The sequence below is a fragment of the Centruroides vittatus genome, unplaced genomic scaffold (genome assembly GCF_030686945.1).
Source record: "Centruroides vittatus isolate TY-2023 unplaced genomic scaffold, ASM3068694v2 contig_905, whole genome shotgun sequence".
In the NCBI taxonomy this organism is placed as follows: domain Eukaryota; kingdom Metazoa; phylum Arthropoda; class Arachnida; order Scorpiones; family Buthidae; genus Centruroides; species Centruroides vittatus.
This window is the reverse complement of record NW_027122595.1, coordinates 1,079,439-1,100,013: the sequence shown is the minus strand read 5'-3', so window position 1 is coordinate 1,100,013 and position 20,575 is coordinate 1,079,439. Positions and strand designations below refer to the sequence as shown.

Genomic DNA, 20,575 nt, shown 5'->3' with positions numbered 1-20,575 from the left:
GAACGATGCCATCCAATCATCGAGTTCCTTTATGTCAAGGACTGGAACATAAGAATTCCTATCCTTTTTGACGACTAGAGCAATTTTGTTTGACAACACAAACGAACCAGAAAAGCACTTACCTCTGACGCAATCATAAAGTATAACCATTGCCCCTTGAGCTTTGCATTTTCTATCTTTCATATCTTCGACGAAATTGTACGTGCACTCGTTCAATCCCGAACACCTGGGGAAACAAGGAAAAAAAGGAGAAAACCATTAGTTCGAGAATTCTGTAAAAACTTAGTTCTAGCTTTGATCGAATATAGTAACAACACAAGTCCAATTAGAAGGTAGTGTGCGGAAACAGATTGAAACTACCAACGTTCGATACTTTAACAGAGGGAAAAAATTCTTTTTTAAAATTAATTCCACACTTTTCTCTCGTGAATTTAATTTATTTGCAAAACCGTAGCTTCATCTATTCTACAAGTCGTCTTGTAGCAGTCTGATTATGCATAAGCACCATAAAAAAAAACAAAAAAAAAATCTCTGGATTCCATACATTACTATTTAAAGATTATAAAAGAATAGCACTTTTAGAATGAAAATGAATGTGTTTTAAAAAATGAGCCGTATGCTTGGCTACAAAAAATAACACATAATATAGAAAGCATTAATATTTGGAGCCGCTCTTATATATATATTTATAGGAACCTCTTGTGTATCGACTGCCAACAATAAGTTATGGACGGATGAAGAGAGAAAACACTCCATATTGTAATTTTATCATTAACGAAATAAATTCGAGAGAACACATTCAGAAAGACGATTTATGAGATTTGTGCCGTGATTATTCCCCTGTTTAATTTTAATATGCGGGAGTGTCATTCGAGATAAACTCCAGCAATAACAAATGCAAATACGTGAAGCCGAGGGAGTGTGTCATTAATATCAAAAAATTTCATTTTCTCTTCTGTAAGGCGAAGGTTAAACTTCTCGACCTTCTCTCTCTACCGACTCCTTTTATTAAAAATCGAACCCGGATCAGTATTTTTTTTCTCTTTATATTATCCATTATGCGACACGTTTTGGCATTCTGTCGTTAATTACGCAAACGTATTTACTTATTCTCTATCGGAAACTTTGATTAATTTTCTTAATTTCCTCAGGAAGGAAGTAGAAGTAAGTTTTAATTAAACTATCGCTTGTTTACTAGGTCATCTTAATCCCCGTGTGGCTCTTTGGCAATGACCTAATTCTGTCATCGCTCGTTACGCTTCAAAACGTAACATTACGAGATTAGTTAACGCCATATTTTAAACATTGTTACATATATTTTTGAGATTGTTTCGCACAAATTAAATCATAAATGTCGTAGAATACGACTCAGTCATAGCGAACGTGGGCAATGGACGAGTCAGCGTATCTGATGTCCTCCGAGCCAAGAACCGGATAATTGAGTGGTTTAGAAAATGCAATAAAGAAAAGCTACGGTATTATTTTTATAATGTCAGCGATGGACGAGTAGATACGGTAAATAGGATTCCCGTTAACGTATGTCGTGACACGGATAAGCGGATTAAAGGTGAAACGAGCAATAGGAAGAAAAACAAGCGAGTGGGTGATGTAATTTTTAGTAATTTTGTGTCCCATATTCGAATTAAACGGTCTTTTATCTAATCTTCCGATAAATTACCAGAGCGCCGTTATTTTACGTCATTTTATAACAGTATTGTTGTGGTCATGTGATTCCGCAGACCAATTACGAAGCATTTCCGATCAACCGTTAGATTTACGAGGGAACGATGACACATTCGCCATTCTGCTCGTCTTCTTTTACTGCACTTATGATCCGATAGATAAATAAACTGCCCATTTTTATTGATACCGACGCCAGCGTGACACTGGCTTTATTTTAAGATTCGATCATTTCTAGAAAAAGTATTCGATCGAGAAAACACTCCTTACATTTTTCCCTTTTTTTTCCTTTCCCGAATATCCTTTAACTCGTTAAAATTTCATCGGCTCCAGTCTAATAATAAATTTATTACAACATAAAAATTCGATCTACAAATAAAGTCTGACTCATAAAATTGGCAGAATCGCTTTTTTGAAATTTATTTATGCAAAATAAAGTTTAGAAAGGGGGAAGAATTATTCGGTTAACTAAAATTTGAAATTTTAAAGTATAACTAAAATTCAAAAATCATACCTTACTATTGAATTATTCCATCTTCGCTGCGGTTTGATAGTATAAAAATAAAATATTTAAAACGAATTTGTGTGGGCAGTTTGTAGACATCAAAACATTACGGTTAAAGAAAATTCTTTAAGTATTATAACATAATTAAATAACCCATAAACAAGCAATCTACGTCAATTTAATTAAGAATTAGTAATTAAAACTCATGTAATTGAGATTGAAGACCATAAAATTTATGAAAAACGTTAAAATATAAATACGCATAATATTTTATAAGAAAATACATTATTTTTACTTTTTTAAAACCTGGAGCATAATTTACATTGATTCAAAATTTACTTTTAAGTCTCTTAAGCATAATTTCGAATATATACAATCCAATAAATGTTTTTCTTGGTATTTGATCTGTACAACCTTCAAAACAACAGGTCTGAAACAAATTTATTGGTTAATTTAAATCACGTCATGTTGTTGCAGATGTTGAATATAGCGCAGACTATTCGGCTTTAATTGAAGCATAAATAACAATTGTTAATTTGGTGCGTAACATACAATGCCACAAAATGGCCATTTTGTATTCGATTTGCGTTTCTCTTCCGTTCACGGAACCTCATAATTTGTGTTAATTATACGTGTTAATGTCAGAATCGCAAGTTCGTAAGAATACAAAAGCGTAGAGAAAATCGTATCGAGGTGAAAGAAATCGGGACGAACCAGGTGCAATAGCAACCGAGGCGGGGCCGATCTAAACGTGACGCCAAATCACGATGTCTATACAATAACAGTAGCGTAACGCCCTAAAATGTTACGTTAAAAGCGAATGGAAATCGGCTTCTGGTAAATCGTGCGAAACAAACGTTTAACAAAATTTTTCCCACGTTCGGCTCGGTTACAACTAAAAATAATCTCTCAGCAGCCATCTTGAACAGAAATAAATGGCGAAATACATAGCTTACATAACTTCTATTAAAGAACAAATGTTTGTTATTCTGCTTGTAAGACACAAACGTTAGCCATTTTGTAAAAAGGCTGAAATATTAACCATTCTGTTATTAGGAACAAATAGTGAAATATTGATCCATTCTGTTTACAAAAAATTATGTAAATATCAGAAATAATAGATTAAAGTAATTTAATGCGAGCTCTAATCTTTAGACAAATTAATACAAAGATTTCTAATTGCCATTAATCTTTGACTTAACTGATATTTAATTTTGTAAATAGCTTATTTGATTAGGTGAAAAAGTATTTTTAATTATGGAATAGATTATTATAGATATTAATTAGTGTAATCTTACAAAAACAGTTATTTATATTCTCGGGAGATTCTGCTTAGAATAAAAATTAAATTCGATTATAACTTTAAAATTTCAAATAATCAGTGAATAACTAATTAAAAATTTATGAATAAATTGTTCTTGCATATGTTAGACTGTTCAGAAAAAATAAAATAAGTAAATAAATATAAAATTCAAATATTCGAAAATAAATGAAGCAAGACGCACGTAAATGAGATGATTCTCAATATACATAAAAACATGTGAAGTAAAGGCAAAATAGCACGAAACAAAAATACAGTATAAACATATTGTTGTTATGTGCACATCATTAAAAATATATAATAATAAATGCAGTATTCACACTATAATACATAGGTGAATTCTGAATACACATATATTCACAACTTGCGTCTATTCAGCACAACACTCAGACACTGCAGTGTATCCGATAAACAACAAACACATAAATAATACAACACAAGCAATATATAAATAAAACAAGCACATAATATGCAAGATTAAGAGCAACAAATAAGTTACAAGTTAATTAATATTAGAACCAGATAATATTATATTATCATAGGTAAAAATCTGACAAAAATCAATACATTTGCTAGAAAATATAACACCATTTTTCTGTAAGTGCTTCAATGACAAGTTTCTTGAATTGGATACGTGCAAAAATGCAACAATTTTTGATTCGGGAATCGTTTATCACATGCTTTTTCATCTGCATCGAAAAAGATCCCAATACATTTTTCGTTTTGTTTATAGGATATTTCCAAGTAAGATATATCGTGATAAAACTGGATTTATTCTTACGGAAGAATAAGTAGATGCCAGTTGACAACTGAATGACCGCCCAGAATGATTTAGCCATCATGTTAGTGACAAACAAAAATATATATTTATGAAAGAAAAGGAATAACGTAAAGCTTAAAATATTTGGATGAAATTCGACTCCGATATTATGTGATCTAGTTGCAAAGAAGCAGTTTGTTTTATGACTACCAACATATAAATAAGAGTTGTTTATACGGGCGATAAATGCTTTTTCTCTTATATAATCTGATACAAAAAGTGAAATATTACTGTTGAAAATATAAGAAAATATATTTCACTGTCTATAAAACTTTAAAATATGTATTACTTTATTCTTTCTTTTTTTCTTTTACTAAATAAAATAATCTTTTTGGTTTATGAACGAAAATTATCCAGAATATTTTGACAAAATAAATCGAAACATCATATTTAACAGATAACTCGTAAAGATGCAATTTACTCAATAGTCGAATTTTCTTACTACCATTTCAAATGGGTGTTAGTCTCGTCTGGGTATCTTCGGTCACGTACAGAATGTGCCCAGACGAGTATCTGTTTCCTAGGTCACGTACGAAAGAGCTCAACCTTGCACTACTCTATAGTCTCGATATGCATACTTGCAATATGCAACGGTTTATTCACACTTAAACAGATTCAATTTTGCGACAGCAGATTCAACTATAAAATATCTTTCCACTATTAAATTTTAAGACATTGTACTTATATTCTTTTAGATTGAAATGTTTTCCTTGATTGAAATTCTTTCAAAAATGGCACAACATAAAAGCCGTGTATATCGATGTTTATATTTTATTGTGATTAAACTAAAAACATGTTTTTTTTCAAAAATTTAATATAATATTTTTTGTTTAATATGTGTTATGTACATTTATTTACACTTATTAGAATAAAGACAATTCAATACACATTGTACATTGTCTTTATTGTACAGCATACAATATAAGCTATATTAACAATACTATGTTTGGTGTTAATTACATATATTGTTCGCTTGAAGTGTCGAGTATGTCTAAATTGCGTATATCCTATTCGTATTTATTTCTACAGGTACATACTTTAATCTAAATAAAACTTAAACGTGCATTATTTCAATTAAATTTGGTTTACATTCTTATAAATTATAATTTTTTTTTATTTTTCTGATCCTGAATCATAAATGAAAATTGTATGCCATAAAAGCACTGTATCTACGTTTCCATTTTATTAAGATTAAAAAAATAAAAATAGAATTTTGTAAAAGATTTCAGTATATTTCTACTATTTGAAATTGTAACTGTTTTGTTTGTGTTTGTCGTGTGTCTAGTTTCTGTTTATTGTTTAATGTGGTTGTTTCTTTTGTAAATATTTATTGTTAATTACTTGTGTTTATTTACTATGCTATACTTTTTAATCATAACGTGTTTATGTTTGTCATATATTGTATTTGCTTGATATATTATAAATCAAAATTAAAACTGAAAAAAATATTTTAAAAAATGTGTTAAAGTAACTACAGTTATGTTAAATTTATATAAGCCGGGTCAATAGCCTACATCCCATAAGAATGCGTTTTATCTGTTAGTTGCAAAAATATTAAAGGTAATACAAAGTTCATGAATTTTTCAAGAAGTAAGTCTACTTAAGGTTAACTTTTCTTTTCTCATATTTCATCCCCTAAAGAAAACCGTTCGATATTGTTAGAACATTCAGTGCTTTTTTTTTTTGTATAACAGAGATTCATAAAAGCATATAAAAAATAAATAAATAAAATCAAAATGCTAGACGACGACCTTAATCTAGGTTAAAGGTCAAAAGAGTGCAATTTATTAGAAAAGTACCGAGACAAAAATGACATATTCTAAGTGGGATCTTTAACACCTGTTTCGACACGACTGAGCTAAATCGAGTCGAACTTTGACCCTTCTCATCCATCAGAGAAGCCGCACCTCGAACAATTTTATCGTAGTAAAGCACGGAATATGAGATTTTACAAACGTGATCTCGAAAGTAAACGTTTTTTTCCCAGAGAGGAAGTAGGTCTTTAGCACATCCGTCGAAGCTGCTTTCACGTTTTGATAAACAAATTAAGCTTTATCACGTTGATTCGACATCAAACTAAATTCTCTATAATTAAGGAAACAACACTAAATGACCGCTCCTACAAAAGGAAGCAGCAATTATAATAAAATAAATACAATAGGATAAAGTAGAAACGCATTAATAAAGATGTAGTTTACTACTTCCTTCTCAGTTTCACGTTAAAAAAATAAACAAAAAAAAAGAAAGTGGTGGAAAGCATAAATTTAACGCCGACACTTCAAACGAGCTGGCAAATTAGAACAGATGATGTTACATATGATTTATTAACACATACTACGTCAATTCTCTTCCCCTTCTTCTTCGTCCGACTCGCTTCTTTCCATTTTTTTTTTTTTTTTTTTTTTTTTTTTTTTTTGTCGTTACTTCCCATATCCTTTCGAATATTAAAGTAAAAAAAATGAATATAGACAACAAAAATCGAGATTGATAAAAATTTGTCTCGATTATCAAGTAAAGAAGACAAGAAATAATATATAATTATATAACGTATATTATATATATATATATATATATATATAACGTATATATAATATATAGCTATAAACAAAATCGTTATGAATAATTATAAAGTAGTTAGCCTAGTAAACAACACTCAAACTGTTTTTGTGCGTGTTTAGTGGAATTAGTATTGTGGATTATTTGTGTGCGTAGGTGAATTTAATAATTGTATAGACAAAAATATCCAAAACATTCGTATGAAAAAACGAAAGGTTTGAGTGCTACTGGGCAAATCTCAACCAAATTTGGCATAGATACTGTCCAGAATATGCGGTTTCGATTTTCGGGCAGTTTTATTTAAAAATTCTACTACTATGACAAAATTTGGCGTTGATGTCCTCTTATTGTACATATCAAGTACGTTTTCTAACGAATTTCGGTAGTTTCGAAACAAAGTATAATAATTTTATTTTAATTACAGACGTGCAATATGAATTGACGATAAGAAGAGTGTAAAAATACACCATCAGGCAGAATGAGCACCATGATTTTCACCTGCCAAACAATTATGAAGAACGTTCCGTACCTTCTTTACCCGAAATCCGTTAGAAAACGCACTGTATCTGATATATACAATAAGAGGACGGCAGCGCAAAATTTCGCCCTAGTGGCAGAATTTTTAAATAAAACTTTCGAAAATCGAAACCGCATATTCTGGACAGTATCTATGCCAAATTTGGTTGAGATTTGCCCAGTAGTTCTTTCTACAAATAGCTCTAAACACCTACTCTACAGTATACATACTATTCCACTAAACATGAATTTTTTGTTTATAGGCTATATATTATATAACGTATATATAAATATAATATATAGATATAAGCATATGAAGGAGACATCAGCGCCATATTCTTCCCTAGCGGCTGAATTGTAAAGTGATATTTTTTCTCGAAAATCGAAACAGCACGTTCATGACTGTATACGAAATATTGTTGAGATTTATCCAATAGTTCTTTCTACACAGAGCTCTGAACGCCCTACTTTTTAAAAAATGATGACCGTGTATATTGAGAACTAACAAAATTTACAAAAATGTAGAAAGTAAAAACTTCAATTTTGTCGTTTTTTGAACGTATAAAAACTTTAATGGTCGGTAAAGTGACAAGATTGATGGCTGTCATGAATAAGACTTTTAATGACTCACGCAAAATGAAAAACAACAACACTGTTACTGAATCGCGTGAATCATCAAATTTTTATTCATATGTAACCACTGATAAATGAAGTCGATAACTTTAACGGTCGTTATGAAATTGACTCGCAAGCGTTGGTTTCCATTTTGTAAAATGTGTCTTAACAATAAAAATTTGACAGCACAACCACAATAAAGACAAAAATTAGAAATGACAGGAAAAAAGTTTATAAACTAATTTAATAACACGAATTTGTCGAAAAGACATCGGTTTTAATATATTCTGTTCGATATGACGTGAGGGATATCGCCATAGAAATCAACCATAATTGGAAAATTGGTATGCGTAGACGTTTAATTTGCTAATGGCAAGATGTCTGCCAGTTAATAAACTTCAAACAATCCTATTATAATAAGATATAATTTCGCGTAGATTAAAATTTAAATGCTGATATTCCGTTCCTAAGACAATTTAACAAGGCCTATACTTTTCAAATAAATAGTCGAACTTCCAATGGCCGCCTCTACACAGAGACCATTTTTTCAGGAGCATACTTTTTAACTAAAAATGCACATAAATTTTTTTGTTCCAGTTAATGGTTGTTGTTCAGAGATTTAATAGTATTTTTATTCTAAAATCATCTTTCTTACATCGTGAAAAACAACGTAAGAATGCTTCTCTTAAATAGGAAAAGGTAATTTTCAACGCTATTTAATTAATAGAATAAATAAATATAATGAATCTGATCTTATGTATAACATCAAAACAACTGATTCCATCAATGACATAAGAGAAGGGACGTGGAAAAACTCACTGAAATATAGAAAACACGCCATGCAAGTTTAATGAAGATGAAAAATTGAACGGAAGTAGGCCACTTCCCCTCTAACCATTTGTACTGAATTGCAGTATTTCTGATTTGTTATATATATATATAGCATAACATATCTACTGAAAAATCGAAAATTATTTTATTTATTTTGATTATTTTAAGTAAACTTTAATTCATTTATCCTATATAAAAGTTTTTATATGATAAACATAATTGTAATTAATAGTAAAATTAATTTTTAGTGAATTACATAATCAAAAATTTGAGTTTATGTTTTGAATGATTTTACTATCAAAAGTTTCATAAATTCTAAAATATCTGGATTTAAAAGTTTACAAAATTAATTGAAATAAAATAGGTCAAGTCCGGAAGAAATGCCAAAAAGATAACCCATTTTTTAAATTAACAGATTTTTCCCCCCAATTCCTTTCTTCATACAGCAGGAAAATCCAATGCTTCAACTGATAGAGTTTATAAAGTTTATAATCTGTAACTCAAAATCTAAATATGCTACAGAGTAAATTCTAAACAGTGTTTAGAGTTACATAACATTTTAACATTTTGTACTTTTTATATAAAGTTAATTTAACAGCTAATTCGAACAAAAATATCTATCCAAATATCTCTCAATAGGTTACTTTTGGATTTTAACTTAAACTTTATAAAATTTACAATTTAAAATCTAAATATTCTAAGTAACAGCGATGGAAAGGGATGTTTAATTTTTTTAATAAAATAAATTTTAATTGAAGCAGCATATCTTCTCATCACATGTAAAGGTAAACTTCCATATACATTTTAAAAACTACTTCCAATTATTAATAAGTACATTTAATATGATAAGATATAATTTATAGAGTTTTAGTGGCTTTAAATAAGCTCGAGTTTATTTCAATCAATCAAAATCTTGAATGGGAAACATTTACTTCTTAAATTCAAATTTATTAGAATTTAAATTCATCCAAATATTATTGAACAACGTCCAAAGATCGCTCTCTGCAGAACGACGAAAGAAAGAAAATAAAATAAAAAATAAAAAGCAAGAGATAAAAGAGGCATTCATGGCAAAATCCTATCAATACGAAATCTTTAAATGCCATCAATCAAATATATTTTTATTCAATCATAGAGATTGTCGACCAAAATTTATTGAATTATTAAATATAGTCGCTGAAGTAGTACATCGATGGATCAATAAACCTATATTTATATTCATCCATTTCTTAAATCGAATCTTAAATATACTAATTTTGTATTAATAAATAGTTAAAGTTTCTGTTTTTCAGCTTTCTTACGAAAGAGATAAAAATTTTTGCAACATAACAACTATTAGAAATCATTTAAACTTGAAATATGTTAGAAAACATAATGGCTTCTCTCTACCTAATCTATTTCTAGATAAGTCATTATAGAAATATGTTTCAACATAAAACTTATTTTTCGAATTCGAAATAAGAAACTAAAATCTTTTATCGAAGTAAGTGTTAATCAATTTACTGTAAATTTAGTTACGTATGCTACATACACAACTGACTAAAATATTACATGATCCTTACATTATTTAATCGTAATCCTGGACTTGCCATGGTCATTTATAGTAGAGAAGATTGTTGGAAATAAAAACTACTTTAAAATCTGAAAAACGTAACTTTGTAGCGAATATAAGTCATTGATAAATATAATTGAACTGAATAACTAAGCTGTATAATTGTTCTTAACAAATTATTTATGATCCTTTCTTTGTTTGTCTAAGAATTTAATATAAAAACTTAATGAATTGGATTGATGAGATAGGGCAACGCAACACATGAGCGATGGATGCCTCCCGGGAGGGCTTTCTATGAGGAAACTGGACCTTATTTAGACTTAGACAAGTGGAAAATCCTCCTCCTCCGCAAACCCACTAGTGGTTTGAATGGTTTTATATACTCAGCCACTAGTGGGCGTTAAACTTGAGTAATATATCTTATTCCATTTAATATATTTACAAATCCTCGTAATAGCGTACACTTTCTACTAAGTTCGTAAAAAATTCAATATTTTATAGATTTATAAATCATATTTTTCAACATCCAAAACAAATTTTAAACTTTCTTTATAATCTTTAGTTATCAATTCACATTAAAAAATCAACTTAAAAAAATTTGAACCATGTTATTAAACGACAGCCTAATTTAAATACATTATAATATCCTACTTTCAAATCTTATCAACACAACTCTAAAAAGAATAAAGTTTAGCAGTAATTAGCATTTCAGCAATAAAAGTTTAAAAAAGAAAATCCAACTTCAGAATATTTAATACATCTTGATATTGTGTAAGTGCAGTTGATTTAGAAAAAAAAAAAATCGCTAATTTATTTAAACTGTGCTCTTACGTGTTGCGTTATCTCGAGTAAAAGTGGCAAAGCATGAATCTCGAGTGGCATCAACTCCATTAATTTATCTACCTGTAAAAATTCAATCATCGCTTTGGCTTATAGCTAATTATCTAAGATATGATAAACAACTCGATTTCCTTTTAATGAATAATTATTCATAAAATTGCTCAAGAAGAAAATTAGCATGCAGTGATTAAATTATCTATCACGACAGGTATTAAAATTTAAATGTATTGACTGATTGCCTAGTTTACCACTAGAATTGAATTAAATAAACTGGGAATAAGATAATCAGTTGAAAAAAACGCTTAAATCGACTTTTTTCGTCTTTTAAAGTGCGGCTATTTTGAGAAAGATATGGGAAAAGATATACTTAACCTAACCAGATTCTCAAAGAGAAAATAAAGATGAGAGCTTTGGGTATAAGTTGGAAGGTAGCCAATTCTTTGTACTCGAATTGTACGTCGTGAGTACCATTTTACTTTATAAAAATATCTAAATATAGTGCCGATGAAATCGGCAAAAGTGCAAACTTCGAAAATGGCATGGAAGCATTCATCGAAATAAAACAAAACTTGTCGTTTTTTACCTTCTGATTTTCCAACTTCAGTTAGAATTTTTCGAAAGTGTTTTAAAGGATTTATCTAATGCTACTTCTGGGATCAGCGACGATCTCAAAATTCACTTAAAAGTAAAGGTCATATGACCCGGAAGGTACACGAGATACTTATGAAACTACGTAACAAAACAACCAAAAACTTTTATTTTTAAAGCTTTATATGTTTTAAAGTGACTTATTTTTCTGCTTTCATAAAACGAATAAGGCTCAAATTTAACGATTTTATAAAATTGTCATTTAAAATATTTAAGTTAATTCCAGGGAATTTTAATATTCATGAGACTTCAAAAAGTAATTACTGGATCTTTAATTAAAATGTTTATATTCTTTCCTATTTTAAATCATTAATATATCGCTATTTTATTCTGATGTTTTACAAAATTTTAAATATAATTTAACTTATTAATGTGTTTTTATTTTTCTAAGAATATATTTTTAAACGGTACAAATTTATTTCATATTAATTCGAACGTAAATATAAAAGAAAAAGCAAATTTTCTCACAGTTAAAGCTCTTAATTAATAATATAAATCTGGCTTACCTTCTATTAATCTGGATTCTGATGTCTTCTGTACATATATTATCGGATAGATTAAAGTCCATGCAGGTAATATTTTCACTGAATACATCAGTAGTAAAGGAAGCGTTGTGTATAGCTAGGAAGCTTCTAGGAGCACATTCTAGATGTAAATCTTCATTTTCGCATACTATCCTCCTATATAGCTCTATAAAACATTTTGGAATTAGTTTAATTGATAATAGCTTTATAATTTATTATTATAATTAACGTTTAATTTGAATGTTTAAATATAATCCCATATTAAAATCTTATAAAGATGGAGAAATCTAAGCAAACCAACGATTGAAAAGGCATATAAATTTTTTAATATTACTGTAAAGCCACCATTTTGTTACATAATAGTAAAACACAACATTAAAAAACAAAATTTTGATTTTAAATATTCATATTTTTTGTGACTATCGAGTTATTAAGTTAAATTTGGTTTGGTTCTTTTCAAATCTGCACAGGGCACAAAACAAGGAATTATTCATAATTTAATTGAGAAACATCATACAAATTCGAAATATATGATGTCTGTCCTTCTATACAAACTATTTCAAAGAGAAAGACTGACAGACAAAAATGATTTTAAAAAACACTTGAGTGAGTTATTCAAAAAATCGAAGTACTCATTAAAACACGATTATAACACTAGAAAATAAATCATTTGTGCAATCTTCCGCCCTTATTTTTGCTAATAATCTGCATCATTAACCGTTATTGAATAAATTCTTCTCACAGATATGAATTTCCAGTTCATATTTTTTTATCTGCTTCACATTTACTGTATATATAGAATATACAGGAAATAAACAGGAAATTTATTGTATACGTTTCAAAAACATCACTAATTTGTAAAAGAGATAATAAATTCATATCAACTCTATTATTTACACATGGATAAAAATATTCAAAGCATCCTTTCAAAGCAACAAAACATTTCCTTTACCACTTGACACGATTATAATGTATAGTCCATCCCAAGGGTACAAGATACAGGTTTAAAGTTATAAAATCGATTTACACTTTGACAATCCAATTCCTCCCATAGATTTATCCCTATTCAACTTATAAAATCACGATTTATTGTATATGATAAAAGCTCGCAATCGAAAAAATTCTAATATAAAAAAAAAAGATTTAAAAAATTTCCTTTTTACAATATCCTGTTTTATTTTTTATTTTAAAAACCAGAGCAAAATATGCATTTTTTTAATCGCATTTATTTCGATAATTGATATTTTTGGGATTATTAATTTTGCTGGAATAAATTAGCAAAATTTAATCGTTTATTGTTGTAACAAAAAAAAAATAAATAAAATAAAATACGTAAAATTTTATTTTAGAATTTGCGTATAACCCATTTTTTCTGTTTTAAATTCCATTGAAATTATCTCAATAAGTTGGAATTAAACGTAACTTTCTGCACAATCAATGACAAAGGGTCAGCAACAAGCAGACCTCTGGAAATCAGACAGAATTGTATTAGAAATACAATTCGAGTCCTCTGATCACGCGTACGCCTGTCAAATCTTCTTTAATTGACTTATCTTTACCCCTTTTCTCCGACCTTTTCCCACCTTTCCAAGTTCTCTGCACCTCAACTCCTTCCACCCAAATGTGGATCTTCTGTACTTGATTTTATAACATGCGTGCATTTATTAACATATTTTTGAAGATTTTTTAGTTAAATTTTGTGTTAACATTAGTTATAGAGATTAGATTATATATATAATTTTATATAATAAACGCCAAAAACCTAATTATCTAGACAAATTTAAAGTTCAGTCACCTCGTGATACTGAAAACAATATCGCCTGAAAGCAATTTGAAACATTCATTTCGTATTTAAAACAATATAAATCAGTTAAATTTTAATTATAGAAACATAAAAATTATGGCCTTATATAGAATTTCCTGTTTAGCAAAAGGAAGAATGAGCTGTTATTTTATAAAGTTCTATAGTAATTCAGCTGAAAGTATACTTAAATAGTTAATCAAACAGAAGTAGCACTCGAAATCGAGTGATTATCTTGGGAACAATACAGGAGAGTCACCGACGAACAGTTTTTTTCTAGTTGAAAATGGTTTATTGACTCATGACATCTTAACCAGAACAAAACCGAATAAAGTCATAATAAAACATCACTTAAATGACGTTAAAACGTTTTAAAAGGAATGAAAAAAAAACTAATGATTTTCTCCTCTTTTTTACAGTGATTGAAATGGAAAATGTGTTTAGATGCGTTAAAATTTTAAATCAATTTAGCTAATTAATTGCTAACTAAATTACATTGTTTGCAGAAGTGTGTAATACAGTTTTAATCTTTAAAAAAAAAGAAAAAAACAGACAAAAAGTAAATACTTCGGCTATGTTTTACACTATTTTTACTGTAAAAACTTAATATATAGCTTATTTATTATAAAAGATTAGCAAAAAACTTATGTTAATCACCATTAGGATAAAATAATGAATGAATTTTTATACATTTAAAAAAAAAACATTAACATAATTACAAGCATAAGCTTTTTTAACTTTTTGAAGGTTATAATTAAAATAAATTCGTTAATGACTAAGTAATTAAAATTGATATTATCACAATTTTAAATTATTCATTGTCGTAATAAATCAAAATTAATTATTTTATAATATTTATAATTAAGAAAAAAGTTGGGTGATGATGATACAACATTATAAACGCTAATTTTAAATTTTTAAATCGGGATGTTGCTATTTATAAAGCGCATTTTTCGTTTTCAAAGCATGATTTATGGAAGCATTTCCTTTTTTTTTTCATAAAAATTGTATTATGTCGCCCCCATTAAGTAAGATAACGTTATTAATGATAAAAGTTCTTTAATTACCATTAATAATTTCGTAAATGTTAACACTAACCATGTTAATGACATTCCTTTTTTGTTTTTTATTCTTTTGATAAGTGTAACAATTTACTATAAATTTCTTTTATGTCTAGCAATTAAGACATAAAAGAAATTTCGAAATATAAAAATTTTTCATAAAATTTATTATTTTGAAAGAATTTTTTAATATAAATTTTTCATAAAATATAATCCAGAGCAAAGGTAATTTAAGAGGAATTTTGAATGTTGCGTATAAGGACGAATTGTTAAGACACAAGTTAATATAGAAGATAATAATTTCTTCGTTCTCTTGAGGAAAAACTCGAAACTCATTATAGATCGATAACAGATACGAAAAGTGCTTTACAATAAAGCTAATTCTTGCATGAAACTTTTATAAATACAATTATTGCGTTTTTTCTGATTTTTTTTCCTATTTTTAGCTAATTTTTAACTCGATCATCCATTAGTTAAAACGAATGACATTCCAATATCTTGGTAGAAAGAGATAGGAAGAGAAATGATCAATCGAAGACGAGATGAACAGGAGTACAGGATTGATTTTTTTTCGGATAGATTCCTCTTCTAATGCTCGAAATCGCCGTAACAAAGATATCTAGTGTGACTGTCGAACTACTTTTTTCGTAGTATATACTATATATACAGTATAAGAGAAGTCGAGTCGAGAGAACTTTTGGCTTGTTACGAAAATCGATCTTATTAAGTGATAAAAAGCAGTTTTAATATAAAAAATAAATTTTTTTAATTCAGTTATTTCGGATATATTAAAACGAATAATATAAATACACAAATTTAAACATAATGTAACGAAGATATAGAATATGGCTCGTATACTATTATCCCTGTTATAACATATGAATAATATCCATACAAGCACATAAGAAATAAGCAAATTGGAATATATATATATAACAAATGCTACAACACTACAATCTGTTGTAGTGTTTACAACAGATCACAACAGAACGCAACACAAGTCACAGCAAACACACCACGCCAAATGCAGGAAAACACTACACAGGTTATAAGATACATAACATAAATCGCAGCTAAAAAACAAACAAAATTATAATTATAACTTTACTATACGTGAATCATAGCATATACCATAGAACACGAGCTTGCACAAAATAAAATTGTAAACAGAAGTATTTTACAACAAGCATTTGAAAATTAATATATGAAATATGTAAACAACAGCGTGAAAAATAATTAAATCTCGTCCAAGACACCTTCGAACGAGTACATAAAACGGAATTTCGCTATCGATTTTTTCGCAAAAAAAAAAATACTTTGTAACATAAACGAGAAAACGAAAAAACAAAAACACACAAAAAAATTCTAATTATGCTTAAACATGTCTTTAATAAAATGTAAAGACAATCATCAAGGTCGTTACACCTGCGAAGAAATAAAAATAAAAGTTAACAAGATTAGTATCAGTTACAATATCCTGTCAGCGAGTGCATTACATAAAAAAATAAATAGAAATGTTTAAGTTCTCTATTTTTAGAAAATTATATAATGCGTTCTATTTTTATGACTTCGCATTTGTACTTAACGGTAAATATAGTAAAGTGCTATCGTACTCTTTCGAATTGTTCGGATTCTCAGAATTTAAGAATTAACGCAAGAAATGACGTGAAATATTGTCACGTGATCGAGACACCTGCCCCTCAGTCGACAGGTGAGACACGGTGTAGGCGTCCCTTACAATATAAATAAGTTGATGCAGGTGTAAACTATAGATCCGTTGTTTTTGGATGCGATTTTCGAAAGAAAATAAATACATTTTCCATGTTTTTAAACTGAAAAATTTTTAAATACAATCTCTAAATTCTAAAAAATTTGGTATGTGATATTAATGAGATATTTTTACATTTTTATCGATTTGGCAAAAGAAAAAAAAAGCCCTTTCAAAGTAATTGGAATGATTTAAAAATTGCAAATACGCCAAAAAAAAAACGTGCTTACCTCACAGAGGAAAATTTAATAATGTGAATAACTGATGTAATATTGGATAACTGAATATATACGCGAAATTAGAAGTTTTTAGTATAAAAAGGGAGTGAAACTTTGAAATTCTCTTCGATCACAGTGTTGACAATCATAGTAAGGTGTGACTGATGACCGAGCAGGTGCACATATTATGTTAATGAACCTTACACAGATCATCGATGCATCACGTTAATAGGAGGAGTAGAATCCACCCCTCTCAAAGCTATATTTGTAGCTTCTACTTGTATATCTTTTCCTAGAAAGTTACTCGATGTAATGATAACACTTCACATGTCAGTAAAGTCTCCCGGATTTACAGAGCAACCTGTTACTTTATACCTCTATCATTAATTTATTTCTTCCGAAATAAAGAGTGAAAAGCATAAAACTGTATGAAAAAATCTTAAAAATTCATCTTCAGTAATATATAAAATATGAGTGGAATCGCATCGCGACGCGTCACTGCTTGATTATATTATACGCAAATACGATTATTATTATTACATTTTTATTTATTAGAAGTGTCTATTTTCGAATAGCTTTATATTTAACGCAACAGGAAAGTAGATTAATCGGTATTGATAATTATACGACAAGAGCGAAGCGAGCTATGCGACGCGATTAGGCACGCGTAACTGCGATTTAAAATAATTCAAAATTGTTAAAATTTTATAATAAATTTTTAAAAAATAGAAGAAATTTATATTTTTAACACGGGGACACTCAGTTTTAAAATTATTATTTTTTTTTTAAACCCTTCTGTTTGTTCTTGACAAGAGCTTAAAGAGCAAATTGCCTAAATACATTCGTTATGTATAGTCGTATATTACTTAATATATTATCATTATATCCGCTGCACGTAAATTTAAAGCTAGTATTTTATACCTTCCGTTATATAATACTTTTTTCTGACCTAGAATGATTGAAGTTTAATTAAACTAATTAATTGTAGCGAGAGTATCGCCTACACTTTTTTCCCAAACGTCACGTACGAGGAAGTGTTACAAGTGACATTTTCGGACGTTATACTTTAAATATATACTTCCATTCGATATTAAACAGGGAAAATATTATCAATAAATTCTTCTACATTATAGTTTTTCATTAAAAACATTCCGGTATGCTTTTATTTTTCGTATAGAGTACGTGTTTATCTCAAAGTTAAGAGGCTTGGTTTCCTCTTTAAATATTCTTTGATAAATTTATAACTAGTTTATATTTTTTATTTTAAAAAAAAGACCTATATTTCCGTTATAAATGACTCGAATTTTACATATAAAACTAAAGATAGGGATTAATTTTCCTGGCTAAAAAAAAATCCACTATTAATAGTTAATATCGATCATTCTACATTATGGTCACTCCTATGTGTTTGCAGTTGAGTGGAGTGGAGTTGTAACTCGTGTCGACATAAAAATACCTCGAAAACAGATGATAAATGATACTTAAACGCATATTTTTAGCTTTATTCTTGGTATTTAAAGTGTTAATTTAATAGGTTTAAGTGCCGAATATTATCTTAAAGCATTTGAATTTTTTAATTGTTTTTTTTTCTTTATAAATTAATAAAATTGTAAGAATTTTAATTAGAATTATTCAAATGTAAACAATACATGATGCAACAATGAATCATAAAGGCGTCGGAGATCACGGATTATTTACAATCCTGTCAATGTTAATGATGTTGATCTTTCATGATTTTGAAAACATTGCCGCTTTTTACTAGCATCAACATCAACATTCTCTCTTGTTCTTAATATTAAAAAAAAAAAAAAAAATACTTTAAAATATTTTAAATTTTAAAACTGAAAAGTAATTTCTCAAAAATAAACAATTTGTCAATTTAATAAATTTGACCTTTTAATAAAATGGATCGCTAAATCCGACCAAACAATGTTTTGATGTCCTTCTAACTTTATCGATTCGGTTAAAGCTGGCATTGCAAGTATAAATAACAATTTTCTATTCAGATTAAAATCAAAACAAGATGGTAAACGAGTTAATTCTAACCACTTTTAACCTTTAAAAACAAGAAGATTTTGTGTTAAATGTGAATAAAGATCTCTCTATGTTTATAGCGCTCTTTATACCAGGACATATGTAAATAGAGTCTGTACATAAACTGTACATACTTCATTTGTGTATATGTAAACTGTGACCTTCAAAAAACACATCAAAAAATAAAATAAAAATTAAAGTTTAAATTCTTAAAAAAAACTGAACGAATTAAATTTTAGAAAGAAGTTGTAAAGTCCACGCGTGGAATGTAAATCGCAAGTCGAGCCCTTCTTAGAAGAATCGATTTTTTTACATTATATGAGATGCTTACCTTTAGTGCTTACTCCAAGAAAGAAAAAGAAGAGATAGCTATGCACGATGCTGTAATGACGACTTCTCCACCTCATGTTCTGTACGATCCACAACAAACCACAATCATATTTGGTCTCGACTAACGCTTGTCTCGCTACCTTATGCACTGGCTCACCCGGGAATGCATCTTCATACACGAACAGCGACATCTCGCGGACAAAGTTAGAACTAGTCGCATTTTTTCAATATTTTTTGTGGAATTTCAAATTAAATTGTCTTTTTTTATATATAAAATTAAAGTAATAATATTCGGGAATGGAATATTAATTAAATCTTAAAAGATATACTTTTTACATTACGTTTTTAATACATTTCCCCTCGAAATTACGAAACGAATGCGTCACAAAGCATGCAACACCGCTCTAATAATCCATTTATTTTCTTCTTTTTCTTGTCTTTTGACGAACAATCTTTAATTTTTATGATAAAAAAATTGTTTTTGATATTAAAGTAATTGAAATTTAATATTTTGTATTCAATAAAAATAAAAATACATTTTCCCCGTGCTATGTGACTCGACTGTTAATTTTAAAAGCTGTAAAATTACAGATTGTGTAGAGTAGAATATATTTTAACATATATTAAAACATTTTATGCTTATATGTAAAAAAAAAGTTTAGGTAATTTAATGATAAACTATCGGTATCGTCTATTTGCATCGCTTGACGCATCGAAGCGAAGCGACAACGCGCGACGCGAAACATGAGATATGCAACTGAGCGGTTAATATATAAAATTGTTATCGATTTCTTAAATTTTTTAATGCTTTAAACTAAAAAGAATTTAATTTAATTTTGATCTACTTCAAAATAGAAGTTAAAATGGCGCTGCATCGACCGTTAAACAAACGCAGTTGTCATAGTTTCTTCATCGATTTTGAAATTTTAATTTGATGTCGGCCGTTGTTTTTATT

General features: G+C 28.6%; 1 protein-coding gene across 1 annotated transcript in view; it reads right to left on the bottom strand.

The window, feature by feature from the left end:
- The window catches only part of LOC136984175 (uncharacterized), a 35,770-nt gene extending 15,990 nt beyond the window's left edge, over window positions 1-19,780 (bottom strand). Inside the window, exons 1-3 of the mRNA XM_067281110.1 lie at window positions 19,622-19,780; window positions 12,391-12,574; window positions 123-226 (exon numbers count right to left, since the gene is read on the bottom strand). Coding sequence (XP_067137211.1) covers window positions 123-226; window positions 12,391-12,574; window positions 19,622-19,697 — 364 coding nt within the window. The 5' untranslated portion in view covers window positions 19,698-19,780. The remainder of the gene's footprint in view (window positions 1-122; window positions 227-12,390; window positions 12,575-19,621) is intronic.
- Window positions 19,781-20,575: the final 795 nt, after the last annotated feature.